At 42.2% G+C, this 25,362-nt stretch overlaps 1 protein-coding gene across 1 annotated transcript in view; it reads left to right on the forward strand.

Annotated features, from left to right (window-relative positions):
* LOC126473406 (UDP-glucosyltransferase 2-like) overlaps positions 1-24,865 on the forward strand; it is a 106,129-nt gene extending 81,264 nt beyond the window's left edge. Inside the window, exons 6-7 of the mRNA XM_050100425.1 lie at positions 7,190-7,409; positions 23,727-24,865. Of these exons, the coding sequence (XP_049956382.1) occupies positions 7,190-7,409; positions 23,727-24,003 (497 nt within the window). The 3' untranslated portion in view covers positions 24,004-24,865. The remainder of the gene's footprint in view (positions 1-7,189; positions 7,410-23,726) is intronic.
* Positions 24,866-25,362: the final 497 nt, after the last annotated feature.

Here is a 25,362-nt window from a genome sequence, read left to right on the forward strand (position 1 = left end):
CGGAGCACAAGCTCGGGTTAGGGAATGATGGGGAAGGAAATCGGCCGTGCCCTTTTCAAAGGAACCATACCGGCATTTGCGTGAAGTGATCTAGGGAAATCACGGAAAACCTAAATCAGGATGGCCGGACGCGGGATTGAACCGTCATCCTCCCGAATCTTTCCACTGAATACCCCCGTGAATAGAAATGACATTCTGAGTTACCTTAGTACTCACCGCATCGTACAAGTCCTCCTTCTGCTCTCTTCTTTCATACCTAAGTAATTTCTGTAATGGCTCCAGTTTACTCTCAAATTTACCATCTAGCTCATTTATCTTCTCAGTTGTTTTGCCGTCCATTTGTTGGGTTAAAGATTTTATCTCCTCACCGACTCTGGTATCTAAAGACCTTATTATGCAACTGACTATGTACTGACTGACCCAAACAGCTTATTTTATTGCTCAGTGATTGGTTTGAAGCAGGTATTTAATTTCTTAACGAACACGTATCACTGATGAAAGATTTGGCTGTAGAACATATTGCGTCAATTATAATTTGAGCGAAAGCTTTCAAACCGTTTGGTTCCGAACCATATGACTGACGTAATGTTGATTCCGTTTAAGTTTCTAATTTTTCCGTATGATTTACCCTCTCTAAATGTCTCGTTGTAATTCTCATGATAAGAATCGACAATCTCTTATATTATGGTTACATTATTTACATCAACCATATCCACTGCACTACTTATTCTACTATCCTAAGTCAGCTCGCCGTCAAACAATTGTGAGCTCCCCCCAAGAATTTTTAGTTACTGCATTATGGGATTCAGCATCTTTGCTCCCTGTGTTGTTCGAACAGAAGCTTCACTAACTAGTTTTAAATTCAAAATCAGATTTTAATTTTGCTAGGCTCAGGACAATGTACGAGTGATTATTGTCCTAGTCACTAAGATCGTCACGAATAATGGACCTAAACTTCTGCCCCAATTATTCCCTGTTGTTTGGGAAAGGTATCTGTTCCGAAGAATAATGGAAATCTAGAGAAATGCAGATACAGTCACAACAGGATCGTAACTACATCACTACTTTTGAACGACAACGATCGAAGGCAGAAATAAGAAATAATTAGTGCAACCTGGAATAAATAAACTGAATCTGTTATAATTTTAGATACCAAATTATTTAATAACGTCCGCAAGCTTGTTGTGTAAGCAAAAAATTACTGTATGATGATTAAGTGTTTACACACTTTAATTATGAAGTAATCACTGAATTATAATTAGGTGAGAACTGAATCAAAAGCACTGACTTGAACTCGGATGTAAAACCACGCTTAATACCAGAAATTAAAGCTAATCAGAAAATGAGCAAAACAATTTGTACTGAACTCATCCACAAGAAAAGTTAATTGTTTGAAAACACTTTTGTTAATGAATAGCTTTGCATTACTCACTGTAATGCCGTTACAGATTTTAGAAATGCAGATGTTCATAAATACTTGATTTTATTATGGTAAGTTATTTCTGGAAACTTCGTAATGTTTTATCCAGCGAAGAATGAGTAATATTACACTACACTGTTGCGTAATATCATTGAATACGAAAACATTAAACGTAATATTCTGAAATAATGTTTTGTTAATATTCATTTAATTTATGCTTTTACTCTTTTATTGTCAGGCATTATGCTTTAACTAGTTGTTCTAGCAAGCACCAAACTTAAGTTCTGTTAAATAACAATTTTGGATTATATTCAGTTTTGGTAATTGCACTTCTTTGTCTAGGTACCGAAATTAATAAAAGCACATCACTTTCCCTGTTTTATTGTTCTTGTAGTGGTAACAGATTCGGAGTCGGTAATGGTGACAGTGCAGGACCCCGTTAGTTAAATGATTGAGATAACAGCCATTTACAGTTGCTGTTATTGTGTATATATATATATATATATATATATACACACATTGTTATTCAGATATGAAGAACTACTATGATGACTAGCCTTGTACAATGTAAAGATGAAACTGGTCTGATCTTACTTTGATTAGTTGCTTTTGGTGCGATGGAAGGCATTATACGTCGACAATATGTTGCATCAGGCTCTCCTTTACCGTCGCTCCATATAACTCTTTTTGAATATTAATTTCGCATGTTGACGATGTCTTGTGCCCATTTACAACAACATAATATGTCTTGCCATATACACAAAATCTTACATTTTATTCGTTACACGTCCTCGCATCGCTTCCGCACTTGACCACTTGTCGCTAGCGACTGTTTCTGAGGACTGCTTCTGCCCGACTCATCGCTTACGAACCCAGAGACAGTACTCCTTATTTGGAACGTGTTCTATGGCTCGACACAATAGCAAATATCGCAGACTAGGCCACCGTTTTTACTTCGTCATAATTAGAGTATTCTTTCTTCTCTAGTTTGTTTGAATTAAATCTTTTACGTTTAATTATACGACAATATTAATAAAATAATGAAAGGTACGTATGACAGAAATTACTTCGCAGTTACGTTATGGTTACAAAAACTATAAAAAATTGTATTAGGCACTGTGTTGTGGTGTTTCTAGTTAATCTACACGTTCTAATGACTGACTTTGCGAGTACCAGATATGTGACATAAATTACCTAAATTTTGATTACATTCACTTACAGGAACACGTTTTTTACACAGCCACGGAACCTTTGACCCTAGTACCCGACAAACTTTCAACTTTATACTTGCAGCTGTTCAGAGGAAACGGTGCCTTAAGAGATGGACAGGCAGATAGACGGACGACAAATGCCTAAAATAAACGTTAATGGGCATGATTGCAGATTAACAGTTTTCGAATCTTTTTTCTCTTTTCTTGTAGTGTGAAATCATGCTTCTTGTCGAATTCCGTAATTCTAGGCCAACGGGAAATATTGTACTGTTCTGTTGAGTGAGTTAACAAATATCGAAATACATGACTTAAATTGCCATATCTTTTGAGTGCCTTAATTTAGGACCTTCATGGTTTGATTCCACCAAGAGACCACAGACCTTAATATGAAACATAAATTTTAACTTGATAACTTCGTGAGTTCCGCAGCAAAAATAGGGTCTTAACAGAGAGGCAGAGTGATCCTTCAAGTGATCCGTCTCTACCGACTGACGTACGACACCATAAAACAGACACGTCACGTTTAGGTTTCTTCGCTGTGTAATATATGAAAAAAGACATCAAATAAACCTTCCACACGGTAGAAAAAGGGTGCTGAGGACAGGCACTTCGTCTAGAAGCATATGCCTGACAATGAAGTAATCATGCAACAGTCATCACAGGATATACACACACCAAAAAAGGTTTGCATCACCTCGTTTCCAGGAGTTCCGGAACCTGCACAGAGTAATGGATTAGAGATCAATATAAACATCATTTACGCCCTTTTTATTGCTCACGAAAACCACACTTGCATGTTGTACCACCATACAGCAAGACCTTCAGTGGTGATGGTCCAGACTGCTATACACACCCATTCCTCTAACACCCAGTAGCACGTCCTCTTGCATAGATGCACACCTGTATTCGTCGTGGCATACTATCCACAGGTTCATCAAGGCACGAATGGTCCAGATTGTCCCACTTATCAACGGTGATTCGGCCTAGATCCCACAAAGTGGTTGGTGGGTCACGTCGTCCATAAAAAGCCCTTTTCAACCAACCTCTGGCATGTTCGATAGGGTTTATGTCTGGAGAACATGCTGGCCACTCTAGTCGAGCGATGTCGTTTTCCTGAAGGAAGTCATTCACAAGATGTTCACGATGGGAGCGCGAATTGTCGTTCGTGAAGACGAATGCCTCGCTAGTATGCTGCCGATATAGTTGCACTATCTGTCGGGGAATCACATTCACGTATAGATTAGCCGTTACGGCGCCTTCCATGACCAGCAGCGGCGTACGTCGGCCCCACATAATGCCACCCCAAAACAGCAGGGAACCTCCACCTTGCTGCAATCGCTGGACAGTGTGTCTAAGGCGTTCAGTCTGATCACGTTGCCTCCAAACACGTCTCCAACGATTGTCTGGCTTAAGGCAGATGCGACACTCATCGGTGAAGAGAACGTGATGCCAATCCTTAGCGGTCCATTCAGCACGTTGGTGGGCCCATCGACATGCTTTTGGTATCACGCTACATGGGTCGTGGTTGCTACGATGGACCTCGCTATGGACGTCGAGAGTGAAGTTGAGCTTCATGCAGGCCACTGCGCACAGATTGAGTCGTAACACTGCATCCTGCACGAAAATCATCATTCAACACGGTGGCCTTGCTGTCAGTGTTCCTTCTAGCCATAATTCGCAGGTAGAGGTCATCCACTGCAGTAGTAGCCCTTGAACGGCCTGAGTGAATCATGTCATCGACAGTTCCTGTTGTCTCTGTATCTCCTCGATGTCCAAACAACATCGCTTTGATTCACTCCGATACGAATGGGCACTTCCCTTGTTGAGAGCCCTTTCTGGCACAAAGTAATAATGCGGACGCCATCGAACCGCGGTAATGACCGTCTAGGCATGGTTGAACTTCAGACAACAAGAGCCGTGTACCTCCTTCCTGGTAGAATGACTGGACCTGATCGGGTGTCCGACCCCCCCCCCCCCCCCCCTCCCCGTCTAATAGGCGCTGCTCATGCATGGTTGTTTATATCTTTCGGCGGGTTTGTTGACATCTCCGAACAAAGGGACTGTGTCTGTGATCCAATATCCACAGTCAACGTCTGTCTTCAGGAGTTCTTTATTAGCAGGCCACCGTATCACTTTTACTTCTATATATTCAAAACTGTTTGTATAAGTGGCCCAACTATACTTATTCTGTTAAGCGCTTGCTGCATCCCAATGAAGGTTAAATGATTTAAAATGGCTTTACCGAGGTTACTAAACTGTCATTAAGGAAGCAACTGATTTGGTACCTTGAATTCTCATGTAGCAAAGTCATTATCTCGACAACGATGTGGGAAGTAAACCTGAATTGCCTTGCTCTAACCGTTTTTTGCAACCCCACTAAATCATGTCAGTTAATGAGTATGGTGCCTCGTGACGGCATATACAACCTTTTAGGATGGTGAACCGATCGCACCACGATCCAGGTCACTTAAATACTATCTATGAGTATCGTCTTTTGTTTTTCATGGACGACTATGCGGATTCCAGTTCCTCATAAGACGCAAATTTCTTCATTTCTAAATCAGTTTTAGTAGAAGAAGGCCTTGAATATTTCAGCGCTCGGTACCTTTCAATCAGTAGATTACACTAAACTGAGCTTCTGCTTACATATATTTGTAGCGAGAGAATTGTCATAGATATGGTATGGATTGCCTCACTGAAGAATGATCATTAGTTTGGTTGCTACTTTAACTAATTTCGGCAGCTTGCCTTTTCATACTTACCAGTGCAATATAATGCAGGGAGACAATCGATTAAATCCATTTCTATGAGCAAGAATGGATACATTTTCACGCGGCATCGTGAACTACGTAAAAGCACTTGACTCAAACTGAGATGACTTTAGATTAAACTACCTGAGCGCCGATTGAGATGCTGACTCTCGTGTTTTCTCCAAACCATTTCAGACTCAGTGGCAATACTTTTTACAGAAACGACCGCTTACCAGTTCCTATGTCCCATTTGCGGTTCAGTCTTGGATCAGTCTAGGTTTTTTGCCGCCTCGAATGAACATGTAGTCGCTCCCTTCCCTCCTACTAGTCAGGCATAACGTCAGATTCGTATGAAGACCGCCGTAATGATATTTGTGCAGGACTGTGCACTGCGACATTTCACCTCCCCGACTACACTACGTTACGAAATTTAGTAACATTTGTTACGTCGGTGCCATTTGTTATATATATATATTATTATTTATATTTTTTTTTCAATTTATCAGGTGAATTTTTCTTTTGTTAGAGCATGATTCTTTCTCTCAGGGATTTATCTTTTCTTATCACTTTTACTTACGAGCATAAGTAAATATGAAACGGGTTCTTGAAGTGCCGCTGTTATTCATGTACCAACTTTAGATTTTGAACGTGATGACTAAAATACAGTTGCCGTTAACTGAAATGAATGTAATTATGTTGATTTCTATTTACTGATTGCATAGAAAGGCTCGAGAGAATTTCGATTGTTGCCGTGGAGCGGCCAAGATAAAACTCACTGAACTCATGGAATCTGTATAATTAAAAAAAAAAATGAGCCTCAACGTAAATTAATTAACTGTTGCAATTTAAAAATGTTCTTACGACTAAATGCTGTTAACACTGAAAAATAAATTAATACTTCGGCGCGTAAAGGCCGACCAGAGGCTGCATCGCAAGATGAGCTTCCCGCAGCGCAAATTACTGAAAAAAATGCTTATTAAAAATAATTAGCCACTGCGAGCTTTTGAGGTGGCAACTATTACAAAGAAATTCATTTTTTGATAACAATGATTAGTTTATTTTACCAGAATACAGAATAACTTACATGAATATGTGTAGCCTTTCAATGGCTGCCTTCCGTAACGCGAAACAAAACAGTGTGTGTATGAAAGAACGTCCTTCCTCCTCGGGCATACTGTCGCGTCTCTTTTCGATCCATTTCTATTTTCTTAGACATATTTTAAATAAAGATGTTACTCTTATATTATTGCTGCGTATCAGTTGTTTCAAGAACACCAACTGTATCATTTATACTAATTATATTCATAAAATACGTTAACTACGGTTTACAACCGATACAAATGTCAATATTTATGTGACGTGCCGTCACACATTCTCCCTCTTTGCCGAACTTATGCTTTTAATGTAATTGTGCACTGGTCAGAAGAGTATCATTCTGAAAGTCAACGTTTCGTCCTCATCTGGGAAGGATATCTTGAAGGTGGGCATAATAGTCCGGAATGCTGTTACATTTGTGTATTCTCGTCTTCATCCTACTCGTAATAATGTGCACAGCTCTACAGTTCTGACTGATAAAAGCTAGCAGTTCATATTCATTAACCATTAGATGGTGAATGGATTCAATCATATCAGTGGCATACGTATCAAAACTGCCATACGTTTAAAATACTCTGTATTGTGGTTACTACTTCAAGATCTACCCTCTCAATACCGATTATTACGCAAGTTATTTGTACATTGTAGCAATCTTAGGCTACGATTTTGTGTATGCTACACCAACAACATGTTTCGTCACTCTTCTGTTCCAGCTCACCCAAGAATTCGACTTTTTATCACTCAGGGAGGACTTCAAAGCTTCAATGAAGCATCATATTACGGCGTACCTCTCATCGGAATGCCTTTTTTTGGTGACCAGGGGTACAATGTGGCCAAAATGGTCAGTGCAGGAATTGGAGTGAAACTGGATTTTAAGCTTATTACCAAAGAGTCTACCTTAGAAGCAGTGAGGACAGTTTTGGAAAATCCGAGGTAAGTCACAAAGAACATTCCATGACGGGACTTTCTCTTTTTTGATGTAAATTTTTGGCTCCTTTTGCTGGGTGTACGAATGTCACGAACACTTTGTAATCATGGAAACGTATAGTACACCAGTAAATGGATTATACCAATGAAATCAGAACAATGTTTAAAGCAAACAACACAATGGAGTGTGAGGGTTGAGAAAAGCATGTGCACCTGCATTAATAAGGGCACCAGGTGGATATGAGTACTGTCCTCAGTGTTCCCATATTTATTCAAGATGGCGTCAAAAGATGTGGCAGCATCACACTGATGAGATCACCAGACGATGTTTTGGATTTCTCCTCGACACGCCCCCCCCCCCTCCCCTCATGTCCTCAGTCTCCTTCTTCTTCACCCTCCACTCCCTTCCCCCTTACACATCTGTGAATTGGTGAGAAATGATCGGTCTGAGCTGCCAGTGTTGAAGGACATCGGGTGTTCTTTTTTCTTTATTTAGAGAACAACTGGTGCATCCTGTGGGAAAATTTTCCTGTGCCACCAGAAACTGGTAGGAGAAACTTAAAGGACATTCCGAAACTGCTCTGCAACACCTGATACTGTGAACAATGTAGCCCCATCCAAAACGTCCCAGGCGATTTGCATTAGTGGCAACTTGTTTTGATGTGAAATATCTGCTTTGTGACATGTGGATCAAAGACATTCCTAGAAAGACTGGCTGCTTAGCAACATGTTTCCTGTCTTCCCATCTCTGTTCAGCATGATGGCAGTCATGAACTATATGAAAAATACCTGACGTAATATAATAATATCATACCAACGGTCATTAAATTCATATTGTTTTATTAGGCAACCAGTTTCGACGTTCCAGTCGTGAAATCTTCAAGCTTGTCGTATGAGTGTCACCAAGAACCACGTGTGCATACATAAGTCAAGGCATAAATACTTATATCTGGTTCTACATCTACATCTATACTCCGCGAGCCACCTTACGGTGTGTGGCGGAGGGTACTTATTGTACCACTATCTGATCCCCCCTTCCCTGTTCCATTCACGAATTGTGCGTGGGAAGAACGACTGCTTGTAAGTCTCCGTATTTGCTCTAATTTCTCGGATCTTTTCGTTGTGATCATTACGCGAGATATATGTGGGCGGTAGTAATATGTTGCCCATCTCTTCCCGGAATGTGCTCTCTCGTAATTTCGATAATAAACCTCTCCGTATTGCGTAACGCCTTTCTTGAAGTGTCCGCCACTGGAGCTTGTTCAGCATCTCCGTAACGCTCTCGCGCTGACTAAATGTCCCCATGACGAATCGCGCTGCTTTTCGCTGGATCATGTCTATCTCTTCTATTAATCCAACCTGGTAAGGGTCCCATACTGATGAGCAATACTCAAGAATCGGACGAACAAGCGTCTTGTAAGCTACTTCTTTCGTCGATGAGTCACATTTTCTTAGAATTCTTCCTATGAATCTCAACCTGGCGCCTGCTTTTCCCACTATTTGTTTTATGTGATCATTCCACTTCAGATCGCTCCGGATAGTAACTCCTAAGTATTTTACGGTCGTTACCGCTTCCAATGATTTACCACCTATGGCATAATCGTACTGGAATGGATTTCTGCCCCTATGTATGCGCATTATATTACATTTATCTACGTTTAGGGAAAGCAGCCAGCTGTCGCACCATGCATTAATCCTCTGCAGGTCCTCCTGGAGTACGTACGAGTCTTCTGATGTTGCTACTTTCTTGTAGACAACCGTGTCACCTGCAAATAGCCTCACGGAGCTACCGATGTTGTCACTAAGTCATTTATGTATATTGTAAACAATAAAGGTCCTATCACGCTTCCCTGCGGTACTCCCGAAATTACCTCTACATCTGCAGATTTTGAACCGTTAAGAATGACATGTTGTGTTCTTTCTTCTAGGAAATCCTGAATCCAATCACAAACCTGGTCCGATATTCCGTAAGCTCGTATTTTTTTCACTAAACGTAAGTGCGGAACCGTATCAAATGCCTTCCTGAAGTCCAGGAATACGGCATCAATCTGCTCGCCAGTGTCTACGGCACTGTAAATTTCTTGGGCAAATAGGGCGAGCTGAGTTTCACATGATCTCTGTTTGCGGAATCCATGTTGGTTATGATGAAGGAGATTTGTATTATCTAAGAACGTCGCAATACGAGAACACAAAACATGTTCCATTATTCTACAACAGATTGACGTAAGCGAAATAGGCCTATAATTATTCGCATCTGATTTATGACCCTTCTTGAAAATGGGAACGACCTGCGCTTTCTTCCAGTCGCTAGGTACTTTACGTTCTTCCAGCGATCTACGATAAATTGCTGATAGAAAGGGGGCAAGTTCTTTAGCATAATCACTGTAGAATCTTAAGGGTATCTCGTCTGGTCCGGATGCTTTTCCACTACTAAGTGATAGCAGTTCTTTTCAATTCCGATATCGTTTATTTTAATATTTTCCATTTTGGCGTCCGTGCGACGGCTGAAGTCAGGGACCGTGTTACGATTTTCCGCAGTGAAACAGTTTCGGAACACTGAATTCAGTATTTCTGCCTTTCTTCGGTCGTCCTCTGTTTCGGTGCCATCGTGGTCAACGAGTGACTGAATAGGGGATTTAGATCCGCTTACCGATTTTACATATGACCAAAACATTTTAGGGTTCTTGTTTAGATTGTTTGCCAATGTTTTATGTTCGAATTCGTTGAATGCTTCTCTCATTGCTCTCTTTACGCTCTTTTTCGCTTCGTTCAGCTTTTCCTTATCAGCTATGATTCGACTACTCTTAAACCTATGATGAAGCTTTCTTTGTTTCCGTAGTACCTTTCGTACATGATTGTTATACCACGGTGGATCTTTCCCCTCGCTTTGGACCTTAGTCGGTACGAACTTATCTAAGGCGTACTGGACGATGTTTCTGAATTTTTTCCATTTTTGTTCCACATCCTCTTCCTCAGAAATGAACGTTTGATGGTGGTCACTCAGATATTCTGCGATTTGTGCCCTATCACTCTTGTTAAGCAAATATATTTTCCTTCCTTTCTTGGCATTTCTTATTACACTTGTAGTCATTGATGCAACCACTGACTTATGATCACTGATACCCTCTTCTACATTCACGGAGTCGAAAAGTTCCGGTCTATTTGTTGCTATGAGGTCTAAAACGTTAGCTTCACGAGTTGGTTCTCCAATTATCTGCTCGAAGTAATTCTCGGACAAGGCAGTCAGGATAATGTCACAAGAGTCTCTGTCCCTGGCTCCAGTTCTGACTGTGTGACTGTCCCATTCTATACCTCGTAGATTGAAGTCTCCCCCTATTACAATAGTATGATCACGAAACTTCTTCACGACGTTCTGCAGGTTCTCTCTGAGGCGCTCAACTACTACGGTTGCTGATGCAGGTGGTCTATAGAAGCATCCGACTATCATATCTGACCCACCTTTGATACTTAACTTAACCCAGATTATTTCACATTCGCATTCGCTAATAACTTCACTGGATATTATTGAATTCTTTACTGCTATAAATACTCCTCCACCATTGGCGCTTATCCTATCCTTGCGGTATATATTCCATTCTGTGTCTAGGATTTCGTTACTGTTCACTTCCGGTTTTAACCAACTTTCCGTTCCTAATACTATATGCGCACTATTTCCTTCAATAAGAGATACTAATTCAGGAACCTTGCCCTGGATACTCCTGCAGTTTACCAATATTACGTTAACTTTTCCTGTTTTTGGTCTCTGAGGACGGACGTTCTTTATCAACGATGATAATGTCCTCTCTGGTAAGCCGTCAGGTATTTTATCGTTTCGCCCAAGGGGGGGTCCCTCTAACCTAAAAAACCCCCGTGTGCACGCCACACGTACTCTGCTACCCTAGTAGCTGCTTCCGGTGTGTAGTGCACGCCTGACCTGTCTAGGGGGGCCCTACAGTTCTCCACCCAATAACGGAGGTCGATGAATTTGCAACCATTATAGTCGCAGAGTCATCTGAGCCTCTGGTTTAGACCCTCCACACGGCTCCAAACCAGAGGACCGCGATCGACTCTGGGCACTATGCTGCAGATATTAAGCTCAGCTTGCACTCCGCGTGCGATGCTGGTTGTCTTCACCAAATCAGCCAGCCGCCGGAAGGAACCAAGGATGGCCTCAGAACCCAAGCGGCAGGCGTCATTCGTTCCGACATGTGCTACTATCTGCAGCCGGTCACACCCAGTGCGTTCAATAGCTGCCGGAAGGGCCTCCTCCACATTACGGACGAGACCCCCCGGCAAGCACACCGAGTGCACACTGGCATTCTTCCCCGACCTACCCGCTATTTTCCTGAGGGGCTCCATAACCCGCCTAACGTTGGAGCTCCCTATAACTAATAGGCCCGCCCTCTGTGACTGTCGGGACCTTGCCGGAGAATCGGCCACTGGCCCAACAGGCGAGGCATCCTGTGGTGGCTCGGAAACGATGTCATCACCACTAGGAAGCACCCCGTACCTGTTGGAAAGGGGTAAGGCAGCTGCCACGCGGCCAGATCCCACCTTCGCCTTTCGGCCAGGCACGCGCGAGCCCACCACTGTCCGCCATTCACCCTGGAGTGATGGCTGACCGGTAAGATGCTCACTGCCGGAAGACGCAGCGACATCAGGGGTTCCATGTGATTCCAAGGCCACCGAAGTAGGCATAGGTCTCACCACAGTTGCCCCAACGCCACTACGAGCCGACGCCTGCGCCTCGAGCTCGATGAGCCTAACAGACAAAGCCTCCACCTGCCCCCGAAGAGTGGCCAATTCTCCTTGCGTCCGCTCACAACAACCACAGTCCCTACACATGACTATGTTTACCCTACTCTATACGGTGACAAATTCCCAAGATAATCTTCTGATGAGCTACTCTGATAATCAAGAAACACTCACTGAAATACGAGACGCGAAAACTACGCTAGGTTTTCCCAGAAAAACTAAAAGCTAAGCGCTGCAAATAAGTACAAAAACGCTTTATACAAACAGTACTCGCTGCTGCTGGTGCTCTCGCTCTGGCTGTCACAAGACAACTGCTGATTCAAGTGACTAGTGGCTAACGGCCGCGAAACAAACAAAAGACGGTTTTAGGGCGCTTTCTGTTCTAAACGATCAAGAAAACACTAAGAAATCTAACACGAAAACTACGTAAAGTTTTATCAAGAACTGTTAGTTACTATGCAGAGCAGATAAACACAAATAGAATCCCTTCCTTAGTGGAAGGTCGTAAACAAAATGCAAAATAAACGCTTTATACAAACAGTACTCGCTGATGCTGGTGCTCTCGCTCTGGCTGTCACAAGACATCTGATATCTGAACCTCAAGAGCATGTGTGCTCTTCAAACAAGTGGCAGTATCTGTCAAATCAAAAATCCTAACTTGTCTGTACCTGCAGGCCTTGTTTCTCTCCATGTAGAAGCAATCCTATTGGTTCCTTGCCAAATTCAGGCCTGGCTTTTTCCCCTGTATAAGCATTCCTATAGGTTCCTGCCAAATTAGCGGGCACAGATAGAACATGTGTAAATCCTACCCCCTCTACACTCATTGTCATTTTAGTCTAATCTGTGGTTACAGCCGTGTGTATGTGTGTGTGTTTTAACCATCAGTCTGGGGTTTACGTTTTCTTGTGTGCTAGTCATCGATATCTGTGGAAGCTTCGTAATGAAACGTTCATCGACATCAAAGAGCAGCAGTGGCAGTGACAGCAAACGCCCGAGGCTGTCAGAGCAGGAACTGCCATGTAAGTGCATGCTTTATTTCACAGTATGACTTCAGATTTCGTAGTTAAACCGAATTTTGAAGAATGTGCCTATGAAATCTATGTGTTAATATAATACTTTTAGTATATTTTCACATGGTAGCCATCCTTACATCCCGGATGTTGTTTTTGGCCTGAAACACCATCTCCTTCTTCTTGTCCAAACTAATGACCTCGCAATGTGAGCTCACCATGACGTACCTCCTCGCTCTTCCCCACAGCCAGCTTTGTCGACTGGAAGGGTTCAGTCATCTTCGTCTAGCAGTAGTAGTAATATTGATTTTAGGGCTAGCAGCAGTTTCCTCTTCTATCTTACTAGTGAAAGACTCCAGATCAGTAACTCAATGCTGCAGTTAAACTATGAGGTGATTGAGGATGCGTTTAAGGACCATCCCATTTTGTCACATACATAATCCAGCAGAAGGTCACAGTTATTCAACTAGTGTTCTTAAAGCGTACTTCTCTGTTCTTGAAACAGAGCTCCTTAAAACTGCGGTACTCTGTGTTGTAATCTCATGCATCCCGCCCAAACAGAACTCTGGCGTTGAAAAGACGCGTATATTTGTGGGGTAAATGGCGTGGTATCCGGAGTACCTCAATCACTAAGTGGTCTCATGACTTCACCTAGAGTGCTACACAGGCCAAGTTTTCCAGCATAGAAGTCAGAAGCTCAGGTAAAGCACTAGGGTGAGAACTACATCTCGACATCCAGACACATGTCTTTGGCTCGATAAATGTTTGGTCGAGCTATATCCCAATTCCTGAGGAGATAGTCTGTAAGCCGACATGTATTAGTGTTCAAAATATAAAAAGATGAGTTTTGTTTTATATGGTGAATTCTCGATTGTGAGAGGAGTTACAAGAAAGAACCGCAGCTTATTATTGACAAGGCAGAGATATTGACGTTCTTGAATTTCTTAACTTTGATGGTATCGAGTTCCCCGTTAAGGTCCTGGACATTCCTAAATTTTAGGCTCAGAATACTCAGATAACCGCTCATGTTTATGCTCTGAAGGAGTGCAAATCAGATAGCAGTAATGTTACAAACGATATTTGCAGACGGCTTCTTTATTCTGAATTTAATGGTCAATGCAATCTGCATAAAAACATAGTGCTATTCTGCAAGGGGAATAGTAATAATAATATTCGGTATGTGTGTTTCAAAGGTATGTCCTTACTCCTTTCATCCCAATTCAGTAAACATGAGCATAAACAACATATTTGCTTAAGATGCCTCCATGATTTTTCCAAAAGCGAGATATTAGCAAACTATCTTGTGAATCGTTCAACCAAGAAACCGGTAGGCGTCGTCATGCCGACAGAGGGAAACAGGTTCTGAAAGTTTAAGAATGCTGACCATTAGATTAGGTGTCCTTTGTAGTGTTTACTGACATTGCTTGCCTCCTTGACCCTGTGACACATTGTGATGGCGACGCTACAGCCGTAGTTCACAGAAAAATATGTACCATGTGTGCATGTGTACCAGATTGTGCGTACGTATGGTTCTAGCCTTAATCACCACAAAGCAGCCGGCCGCGGTGGTCTAGCGGTTCTAGGCGCTCAGTCCGGAACCGCGCGACTGCCTCGGACATGGATATGTGTGATGTCCTTAGATTAGTTAGTTTTAAGTAGTTCTAAGTTCTAGGGGACTGATGACCACAGATGTTAAGTCCCATAGCGCTCAGAGCCATTTTTGAACCACAAAGCATTTGTCGCACATATTGCTGTGGCTTGGCTGTTCACTGAGCTTGAAAAATTTTCGTGGGAGGTTGATAAGCTACACAGCAGCAATGTTCTCAAATACAAGTAGCAGGAAAATGATGATCTGCACAATACTGAGATTGACTTTAATATTTGAAAGTTCCGTGGTCCAGCTCACAACGCATGAAACCTGAAGTATGGCATACCGCGACACATGTTCGTTTTCTTTCACGATTTCAATGGGTATGTATCTCACTTTCTTGTTGAACTGTTGGCTGAATTTGGTATGGGGAATGATGAGATCGATGTCCTTCTTGAGAGTGTAGAAAAATATATTTAATTCTCTAAACGAATGACGCCAAGAATTACCCTCCACTTCCTAGACTTGCTTCGTTTTACGCAAACGCCACTCCATAAACTTGCTGAAGCACTGCACCAGGACGCAAAGTTTCAGCTCGTACAAGGAAGTGGGTTTTCCCATACAGGTGACAGGACTGCATGGAAAAACTCGAGGAAACCGGACTATCTGACACAGCTGCATTCACCAGTAATCTTACAGGCAACGCATATTGAATGCAGAGTATAAGCATGCTGTGAACGTATGTCTGGAGTTCAACATCTTAATTTAGGGGAGTATTCAGAAGTTTAACTTGACAGAGAAGAGCGGTTGCTTGCTGATGTTTTTGAGAGCTGTTGGAGTGTATGCATCTCATATACCCTGGATCCTGCCTTTTATTACACAGCACCTGGATTGTCTTGGGACGCTATGCTCCAGGAATCGAAAGTCTACATCGAATTATTGATCTGCCAATTGCTGCGAATGGCGAGGTTCGATGACTCTCTGAAGAATACGCCGGACTAGGTGAAAATGTCCGTAGTTTGGGGCTAATTCTGGTGTAGGGTATGTTGTGGAAGCAGAACTCACATACGCTCTTAGTTTGCATGATGTACGCAGCTATTTGGCGCTATGTCCAGAGCAAGTAGTTCCATGAGGAGGCTGTATCCACAAATTGATGACAATGCTATGTACTTCACTATTGTGGTCTCTAACAGTGTCTCATCTTGGGGATATAGCTGACTAGAATCACCCACACTATACATTCAAGCAATCACCAGGTTTTTAAATTTAATAATGATGCAATTTTCAACAAAACAATGGAGAATTTGAGATAACACTACGAAAGTCATGTGAGATCAAAATGGGACGGGTGTTATGTAATAAGGAAGTGTATCGTCAGGAAAAATTTCAAATGGAACACAATCATGAAAAAGAACATTGTTGCCATACAGATAACGAAGGTCGCAGTACAGTTCATGAAGTCTGCCTATGTGGCTATGTGCATGTCAGACCTGTCCTAAGCCCACATGTGCCGATTTCACTATGAGTTTGTGGAAACCTATTTCACTGATTCGGAGTTATTAGTTACTTTAAATGAATCCAGATAGCTTCGTTTATTGAGTGAATTTCTGTGATCCATATGAAGTAATGATTGGCCAGGCCAATTCCACTGACATTAGGAATGTGTGTAATAAATTTGCGATATTGCTGCTCGCATTGTTCACGACCATATTAATGTCACGTGAATGTGGAACCATTGTTAATTAGGCCGTATCAAACGATATGCAATAATTATTATTTGTGACTAACAGCAGTGTAAACATCTACGCTGATAAATTGCGCAGTCGCGTTTTAACGAGAGGGGCAGAAGTCGTGAAGTACTAAAACGTGATTTTCAACCGCAACAAACCGCAGCTAAAAATAGCAGTCACCGAAAAGTGCCATTCACAGATATCACAGACATCAACATGTCATAGTTTAATTCATTTACACTATGCAGGATCTTAGCAACAAAACGCGAGTAGCACCTGAGAGGAAAGACGTGCGCTCGAGCTTGCAGGAACACACGCTCACGTTACGCAATCTGAATTGGGAAATTGGCTCTTTTGCTGGAAGATAAGTATAAACACGGACAATGTGATGACATATGTCACACCTTGGTCAGAACAGATAGTATCGGCTTCCCTTACGCGTCAGCACAAGAAAGCGCGCACACAACAGTGCGTGCAACGATAGCACTGAACACATATAAATAAAGGTTTTGCGCCATGAAGCATGATGGTCGTACAGGGTGTGAATAAAACGTTACTGTGCATGATAAGGTGTAGGAAAACTGTTGACTTTGGAAACACTTTTCAGGCGTCTTGGAATAGTTAAATACAGGTCCTGTACTGTTTACAAGGAATAGTATACCACACTTCCTGTAAAATAATGGTAAGTTCAGGACGGTTATGGAAGTGTACAGCGATTCCTCAAACCTCTCTTCCAAGAAGACCACAAAGTATCAATAATATTGAGATCTAGTGACTGTGTTGCCAAGGGATGATCCAACAATTCGTCCTCGCGCTTATAAAACCGATCTTGGACTATTCGAGTTGTGTTTACTGAGACCCGTCGTTTTGGCACGAAACATCATGACTGGGGAACACACATTGCACCATGGGATGGATCTGTTCAGCCGAAATCGTCACTCATCCTTGGCTGTAATGTGTCTTTGCAGAGTAACCGTGAGGCCCAAGGACGCCTGCACACAAGAGTTATCCGACTAAATGACATTCTTCCTTTGCTCCACAGTCCCGGCGCCAAGTTTTCCTTTTATGCGCATTTGTATTACTGTTGTTGTTGTTGTGGTCTTCAGTCCTGAGACTGGTTTGATGCAGCTCTCCATGCTACTCTATCCTGTGCCAGCTGCATCTCCCAGTACGTACTGCAGCCAACATCCTTCTGAATCTGCTTAGTGTATTCATCTCTTGGTCTCCCTCTACGATTTAAACCCTCCACGCTGCCCTCCAATACTAAATTGGTGATATCTTGATGCCTCATAACATGTCCCACCAATCGATCCATTCTTCTAGTCAAGGTGTGACACAAACTCCTCTTCTCCCCAATTCTATTCAACACCTCGTCATTAGTTATGTGATCTACCCATCTAATCTTCAGCATTCTTCTGTAGCACCACATTTTGAAGGCTTCTATTCTCTTCTTGTCCAAACTATTTATCGTCCATCTTTCACTTCCATACATGGCTGCACTCCATACAAATACTTTCAGAAACGACTTCCTGACACTGAAATCTATACTCGATATTAACAAACTTCTCTTATTCAGAAACGCTTTCCTTGCCATTGCCAGTCTACATTTTATATCGTCTCTACTTCGACCATCATCAGTTATTTTGCTCACTTCCATACATGGTTGCACTCCATACAAATACTTTCAGAACCGCCTTTCTGACACTGAAATCTAAACTGGATGTTAACACATTTCTCTGCTTCAGAAACGCTTTCCTTGCCATTGCCAGTCTACATTTTATGTCGTCTCTACTTCGACCATCATCAGTTACTTTGCTCCCCAAATAGCAAAACTCATTTACTACTTTAAGAGTCTCATTTCCTAATCTAATTCCCTCAGCATCACCCGAGTTAACTCGACTATATTCCATTATCGTCGTTTTGCTTTTGTTGATGTTCATCTTATATCCTCCTTTCAAGACACTGTCCAATCCGTCCAGCTGCCCTTCCAAGTCCTTTGCTGTCTCTGACAGAATTATAACATCATAGACGAACCTTTAAGTTTTTATTTCTTCTCCATGGATTTTAATACCTACTCCGAGTTTTTCTTTTGTTTCCTTTACTGCTCGCTCAATATATAGATTGAATAACATCGGGGAGAGGCTACAACCATGTCTCATTCCCTTTCCAAACACTGCTTCCCTCTCATGTCCATCGACTCTTATAACAGCAATCTGGTTTCAGTACAAATTGTAAGTTGCCTTTCGCTCGCAGTATTTTACCCCTGCCACCTTAACAATTTGAAAGAGAGTATTCCAGTCAACATTGTCAAAAGCTTTCTCTAAGTCTACAAATGCTGGTAACGTAGGTTTGCCTTTTCTTCATCTAGCTGCTAAGATAAGCCGTAGGGTCAGTATTGCCTCATGTGTTCCTACATTTCTGCGGAATCCTAACTGATCATCCCCGAGGTCGGCTTCTACCAGTTTTTCCATTCGTCTGTAAAGAATTCACTTTAGTATTTTGCAGCCGTGACTTATTAAACTGATAGTTCAGTAATTTTCACATCTGTCAACACCTGCTTACTTTGGGATTGGAAGTATTATATTCTTCTTGACGTCTGAGGATATTTCGTCTGTGTCATACATTTTGCTCACCAGATGGTAGAGTTTTGTGAGGACTGGCTCTCCCAAGGCTGTCAGTAGTCCTAATGGATGTTGTCTACTCCCGGGGCCTTGTTTCGACATAGGTCTTTCAGTGCTCTGTCAAACTCTTCACGCGGTATCATATCTCCCATTTCATCTTCATCTACAACCTGTTCCATTTCCACAATATTGCCCTCAAGTTCATCGCCATTGTACAGACCCTCTATGTACACCTTCCACCTTTCTGAATTCCCTTCTTTGCTTAGAACTGGGTTTCCATCTGAGCTCTTGATATTCATACAAGTGGTTCTCTTCTCTCCAAAGGTCTCTTTAATTTTCCTGTAGGCGGTATCTATCTTACCCCTAGTGAGATAAGCCTCTACATCCTTACATTTGTCCTCTAGCCATCCCTGCTTAGCCATTTTACACTTCCTGTCAATCTCATTTTTGAGACGTTTGTATTCCTTTTTACCTGCTTCATTTACTGCAGTTTATATTTACACCTTTAATCAATTAAATTCAATATTTCTACTAGCCCTCGTCTTTTTACCTACTTGATCCTTGGTGCCTTCACTACTTCATTCCTCAAAGCCACCCATTCTTCTACTACTGTTTTTCTTTCCCCCATTCTTGTCAATTGTTCCCTCATGCTCTCCCTGAAACTCTGTACAACTTCGGTTTATTTCGTTTATCCTGGCCCCATCTCCTTAAATTGCCACTTTTTTTCAGTTTCTTCAGTTTTAATCTAGAGTTCATAACCAATATATTGTGGTCAGAGTCCACATCTGCTCCTGGAAATGTCTTACAATTTAAAACCTGGCTCCTAAATCTCTGTCTTACCATTATATAATCTATCTGAATCCTGTCAGTATCTCCAAGCTTCAATTCCTGCTCGCCCTTCAGTTCTCTGCTTATGGCGCTCCGTTCCTATTATTTTGGTGCTGATACAGTGTGCGAGTGTCACCTTCAGCTCCGCACTGACATTTACAGCTATCGTCCTCTTACTTTACATCTCAATCCTCTATAATGACCGTCTGCCATGCTCAAGTGAACACGCACTTTCATCCGCGTTGTGGCTTTCTGGATGATGTTTTCGCCGTTCCTCTGCACGCTGTATAAATTTTCGACGCGGTGGCACTTGGAACGCCAAACACTTTACCTTCGATGCACCCACTATAAGGGCACTAACAATTTGCCCATGTTCGTAATCACTTATCCCCGACATAATACACATGCAACTGTCAGAATACATCTCCGACCACGACTGACATTTGTAACGTATTTAGGAGACTGCACAGGTGCGGCAAACCCGCAGGCTAAGCTAGGGTCTGCTTTATGTTCGAGCGTCCATTTGGCTGGGTGTTTTCCTATTTTTTGACCAGTCCCTCCAACTGCCTAACGAGCTTCCGGGCCGAATGACTGCTGTCAAAGAACATTAGTTGTCGTCAAACACTTGCAGGACTTGCCGTAATGATGTGAGGTGTCTGGGGTGTACAACATGGTCATCTCAGATATCTATAGGTTTCAGTGTGGACAGCAGCCGTTACATTTCGGTCTTGTTGCAGATGATGACTGCGCCTTATGTTCCTCGTCTCCGATACATCATATTTCAACAACATAATGCTGTACCACATGTTACCTTAAGATTCTCATCTTCAGAACCTTTCCGACAGTTTACCTGGCCAGATATCTCTCAGATATCGCAGCTTCCCCATGTATCAGTCATCCACAATCCTGTTGATCGTCCCTACGAAAAAGGTACCATCTACTATTGGTGCCTCACAGCACTAGTTACGTCATGTGCGTAATGGAGCTAGTACTACTGCTCCGAGGAAAGAATCTTGAAGAGAAAAGATGGCCACTAAGGCCAGAGCTATCGCAAGAGCCGTACAAGCTTCGTCAATAAGTTAGAGATTCGGAGTACTACGGACATCATTACACCATACATGTTCACACTACAAAGAAACGAAATATGCTGCCTTGCAGCAACGAGTGGCGTTTCTACATTCTGGCATTATGTGAAATGACATGCAGCAGCGACATCTAGAGTGTTCAGTGAAATTTTAGTCTCTCCTTGTTTCAGACATTTTTTAGTTGTTGTGGTTTTTGTTGTGGTTCTCATTTATTAAACACAGTGGAGTGCAACTTGGACTGGTGTATTCTGTTCCTCATATTTGCCTTCTTCTTAACTGTTGTTCGATGTTCTTTTGAGTGACGGGTTTTGCTTGAGTATATTTTAGGTGTTGGTGTTCTCGGACAAGCTTGATTGTTGTGTGTATACCCAATGCGCTGTTGCGTTATTATCTTTGGTAAATGGTTCCTTGCCTATCATTGTTATAATTTGGTAAAATTCAAACATAAAGACTATTTCACTTTGTGCTTCATTGCGTTTTTGCATTTTGGCAAAATTTACACGGAATACCTTGCTTGAGTAACCTCATACATGTGATAGGATTTCTTGACACTAATTAATAAATACGTTTAAATATTGCTATTTACAACCACCCAACTCCCAGACACTTTCTGCTTATATGGTTTCCTGCACCTCGCCATAAAAGACATCAAAAAATTTTAACATTTCATATTTGGAGGCATAGGAAAGGCACAGAATGTAGTACTTTGATAAAAAATTTTACTGATCAGGAGTAATGCTGTCCTCATATCCAATAGAAATGCTGTTGGAGCCATATATTCAGGTGTAGGATCTTAAGAAATTTTGTTAATGTGTTTTGAGAGGAATTCAAAATCAGGAAACGGATACGACAGGTTTCATAAGGGAAGGAAGAAGTATTAGTGAAATGGAGGAGTAAATACGGCACACAATGCAAGAAAATAAACTATGTTATCTCTTACTGCTGATGACCAGGTGATAATTGTTGAAAATGTTGAGATGGATTAAGTAACTCATTCGAGAGGTTTAAAAATCAACGCAGACAAAATTGAGTGTGCAGAAGTACTTGGTTACGAGCAATCTCATTAAATGCAGGTAATTTAAAAATTCTGGTAATTTTATTAGTTAATGTGGTTTTAAGTACTCTGGTCTGCCAAGATATCTGCAACTGGGAAAAATGTGGAAGATATTAAATAAGACTGGACGAAACAAACATGTTATTCGACAACTGAACTCAATCCTTTCCAATAATGAGATAAGAAACCAAACATAAAATTCAAGTCCATAGCAGAAAGCGTGTCGAAACAGAGCAAAACATTTGCTAGCGATGGAAACTGTTAACTCTAAACGAAGTACTGTAGTCTCATGATTAGAGAATATCAGAAATAAAGAAAACATGAAAATGATGTAAATGGGAAAAAAGTGTATCAGAGCTAGTGAGAAAAAGTGATTACTGTATTTTGGCAATTTGAAATGAAATGATGATGATAGATGGTCAGGAAACGTATGGATATGAACTAAGAGTACTTTTTAGTAATAATAGCTGACGTGTAATCAATGGCACCCCATACTATCACGCCGGGTGATACGCCAGTGTGGCGATGATGAATACACGCTTCCAACGTGCGTTCACCGCGATGTCGCCAAACACGGATGCGACTATCATGATACTGTAAATAGAACCTGGATTCTTCCGAAAAAATGACGCTCTGCCATTCGTGCACCCAGGTTCGTCGTTGAGTACACCATCGCAGGCGCTCTTGTCTGTGATGCAGCGTCAAGGGTAACCGCAGCCATGGTCTCCGAGCTGACAGTCCATGCTGCTGCAAACGTCGTCGAACTATTCGTGCAAATGCTTGTTGTCTTTCAAATTTCCCCATCTGTTGACTCAGGGATCGAGACGTGGCTGCACGATCCGTTACAGCCATACGGATAAGATGCCTGACATCTCGACTGCTAGTGATACACCCGTAGGGATCCAGGACGGCGTTCCGTACTACCCTCCTGAGCCCACCGATTCCATATTCTGCTAACAGTCATTGGATCTCGACCAACGCGAGCTGCAATGTCGCGATACGATAAACCGCAATCGCGATAGGCTACAATCCGACCTTTATCAAAGTCCGAAAGGTGATGGTACGCATTACTCCTCCTTACACGAGGTATCACAAAAGCGTTTCACCAGGCAACGCCGGTCAACTGCTGTTTGTGTATGAGAAATCGGTTGGAAAGTTTGCTCATGCCAGCACGTTGTAGGTGTCACCACCGGCGCCAACCTTCTGTGAATGCTCGGAAAAGCTAATCATTTGCATATAACAACATCTTCTTCCTGTCGGTTAAATTTCGCGTCTGTAGCACGTCATCTCCGTGGTGTAGCAATTTTAATGACCAGTAGTGTATTTAGTGTATGAGAAATGTGTTGCGAATTAAATTAGTTTTAAGGAAGCAAAGGAAGCAACAAATTAAAATTTCGTGCTTGATGCTGCAGTTTTACTACAGGAATAGCGAAAATGTAAGAGAGACCCCACCTCTTTCATAGGTAGTAATTGTTTCCACATAGTAAGTGTTGCATACACCATGCTCGGCTATTATAGGTCCAGTGGTGTAGGAGGGCATGTGTGACATTCATTCATCCATCCATCCATACATACATCTTTCTAACACGTGTGGATGGGTGTGCATATGTCTCGTGAACTTGTCTGTGCACAATTTCCATTTCCTGTTGCAGCTACCGCGAGAACATGAAGCGCTTTTCCGCCATCTACCGGGAGCACCAGCCGACGTCACTGGAGAACGCGCTGTGGTGGGTGGAGTACGTGATCCGCCACAGAGGCGCCCCGCACCTGCGGCCCGCGGCCCTGGACCTCCGCTGGTGGCAGCTGCTGCTGCTTGACGTCATAGGCTTCGTCGTCGCCGCAGCGGTGGCGGCCACGTTTGTCCTCTACAAGCTGACGCGCCGACTGCTGGCGCTCATCTGCAGGCCCAGCAAACTGAAGAAACAGTGACGGAGGTGCCGGCGGACTGGCGGACTCATCACGCAGTGTCTGGTACCCCTTCCGAGTTTTGCTCGTACTGTGAAACAAACGGCGCTCCAGAGGAGTGCGCTGTGAAGTAGCAGATCTTTGTGACTTTCTCGATTCACGCAAAATGTGAGACTCAAATGTTGGTGCATCATACGCATGAACTAGCGCAGCATACGTAAGGGAGTTAGGAACCATCTCTGAGAGACTGTCTCCTGTAATGAATGTGCGCAGCATACCTGAATGCATATTTCATCCAACTGGAAACTACTACGAGGAAAATACTCGATGTGTCCAGTTCCTGTTACCATTCTTCTAGTCTACATCATTTTCATTATACCTTAGTTTCAATACTTAATGTTATGCGATAAAGGAGTACTGCTCTGCCCAGAGCTTCAGTTGTGTGTGTCTCGAGTCAACGTATTAGCATCATCGTTGCAGCAGTAATATAACACATTTGTGGTAGGAACTTCATCTCTCACATGCGCACGTCTTAAATGTGTTTGGTTTATTTATCGCTGTATAATTTCATTTCTACTGCCTATAGCGTCCCAAGTGAAATAATAAGAAAAGAAATAAAAAAACAGTATTTTTAAAGAAGAGACATTTGAAATGTGAATAATAAGTGGACACCAGCAGCTCAGGCGAACATACATTTTTCTCCGTATTATAAAAATTTCTCTGTGTAAGTTCCGAGGGCAAAGAAACATAACAAAATGATCTAAAGAGACGATGTGATACGCTCTTTTGTTAATTTTTTAGTCGTCTTCACTTATTCTCTTGTCTTGGTTGCGTGTAGACGGACATCTTGCGAGTGCTGGCAGATGTAAGCATATTTGTACTAATTAAGCAGATAATATATTGATTTAATATTATTGTTCACTTTTAATTTCTAAGAGGTGATCCCGATTTCATGTCCGCTTTCCTTGAATTAACCTGCATTCCGGTAATTTACAGTGCAAAAATCGCAGCGGCCGATGCAGCCAGCGACGCCTTTACGTGGCGATATTCATTTATAAATATTAGCGGAAGCTATAAACTCGACCACTATTAACATAATATACATTTTTCTCCACAGCTGCCCGACGTTGCTGAAAATACGTAGCTTTAAGATTCTTATTTTCAGTACAACAGCCGATAGCCAGAGCCAGGACTCCGACTACAATGTAGTGGTTAACGGAGGTAAGAAAAAACACTCTCGCGCGTGTGTGGGCCGCAATTGTAAATAATAACTAAAGATTTCTGCTTTAAAGTGAACTGACTAGCCGGGGAAATTAATATGAGAAAATTTATTCCAGTGCTCAACTTCTATGATCATGTTTTAAGATTCAGAGAGTCTAACGT

The sequence above is a fragment of the Schistocerca serialis genome, chromosome 4, assembly GCF_023864345.2.
Source record: "Schistocerca serialis cubense isolate TAMUIC-IGC-003099 chromosome 4, iqSchSeri2.2, whole genome shotgun sequence".
NCBI classification, from domain to species: Eukaryota; Metazoa; Arthropoda; class Insecta; order Orthoptera; family Acrididae; genus Schistocerca; species Schistocerca serialis.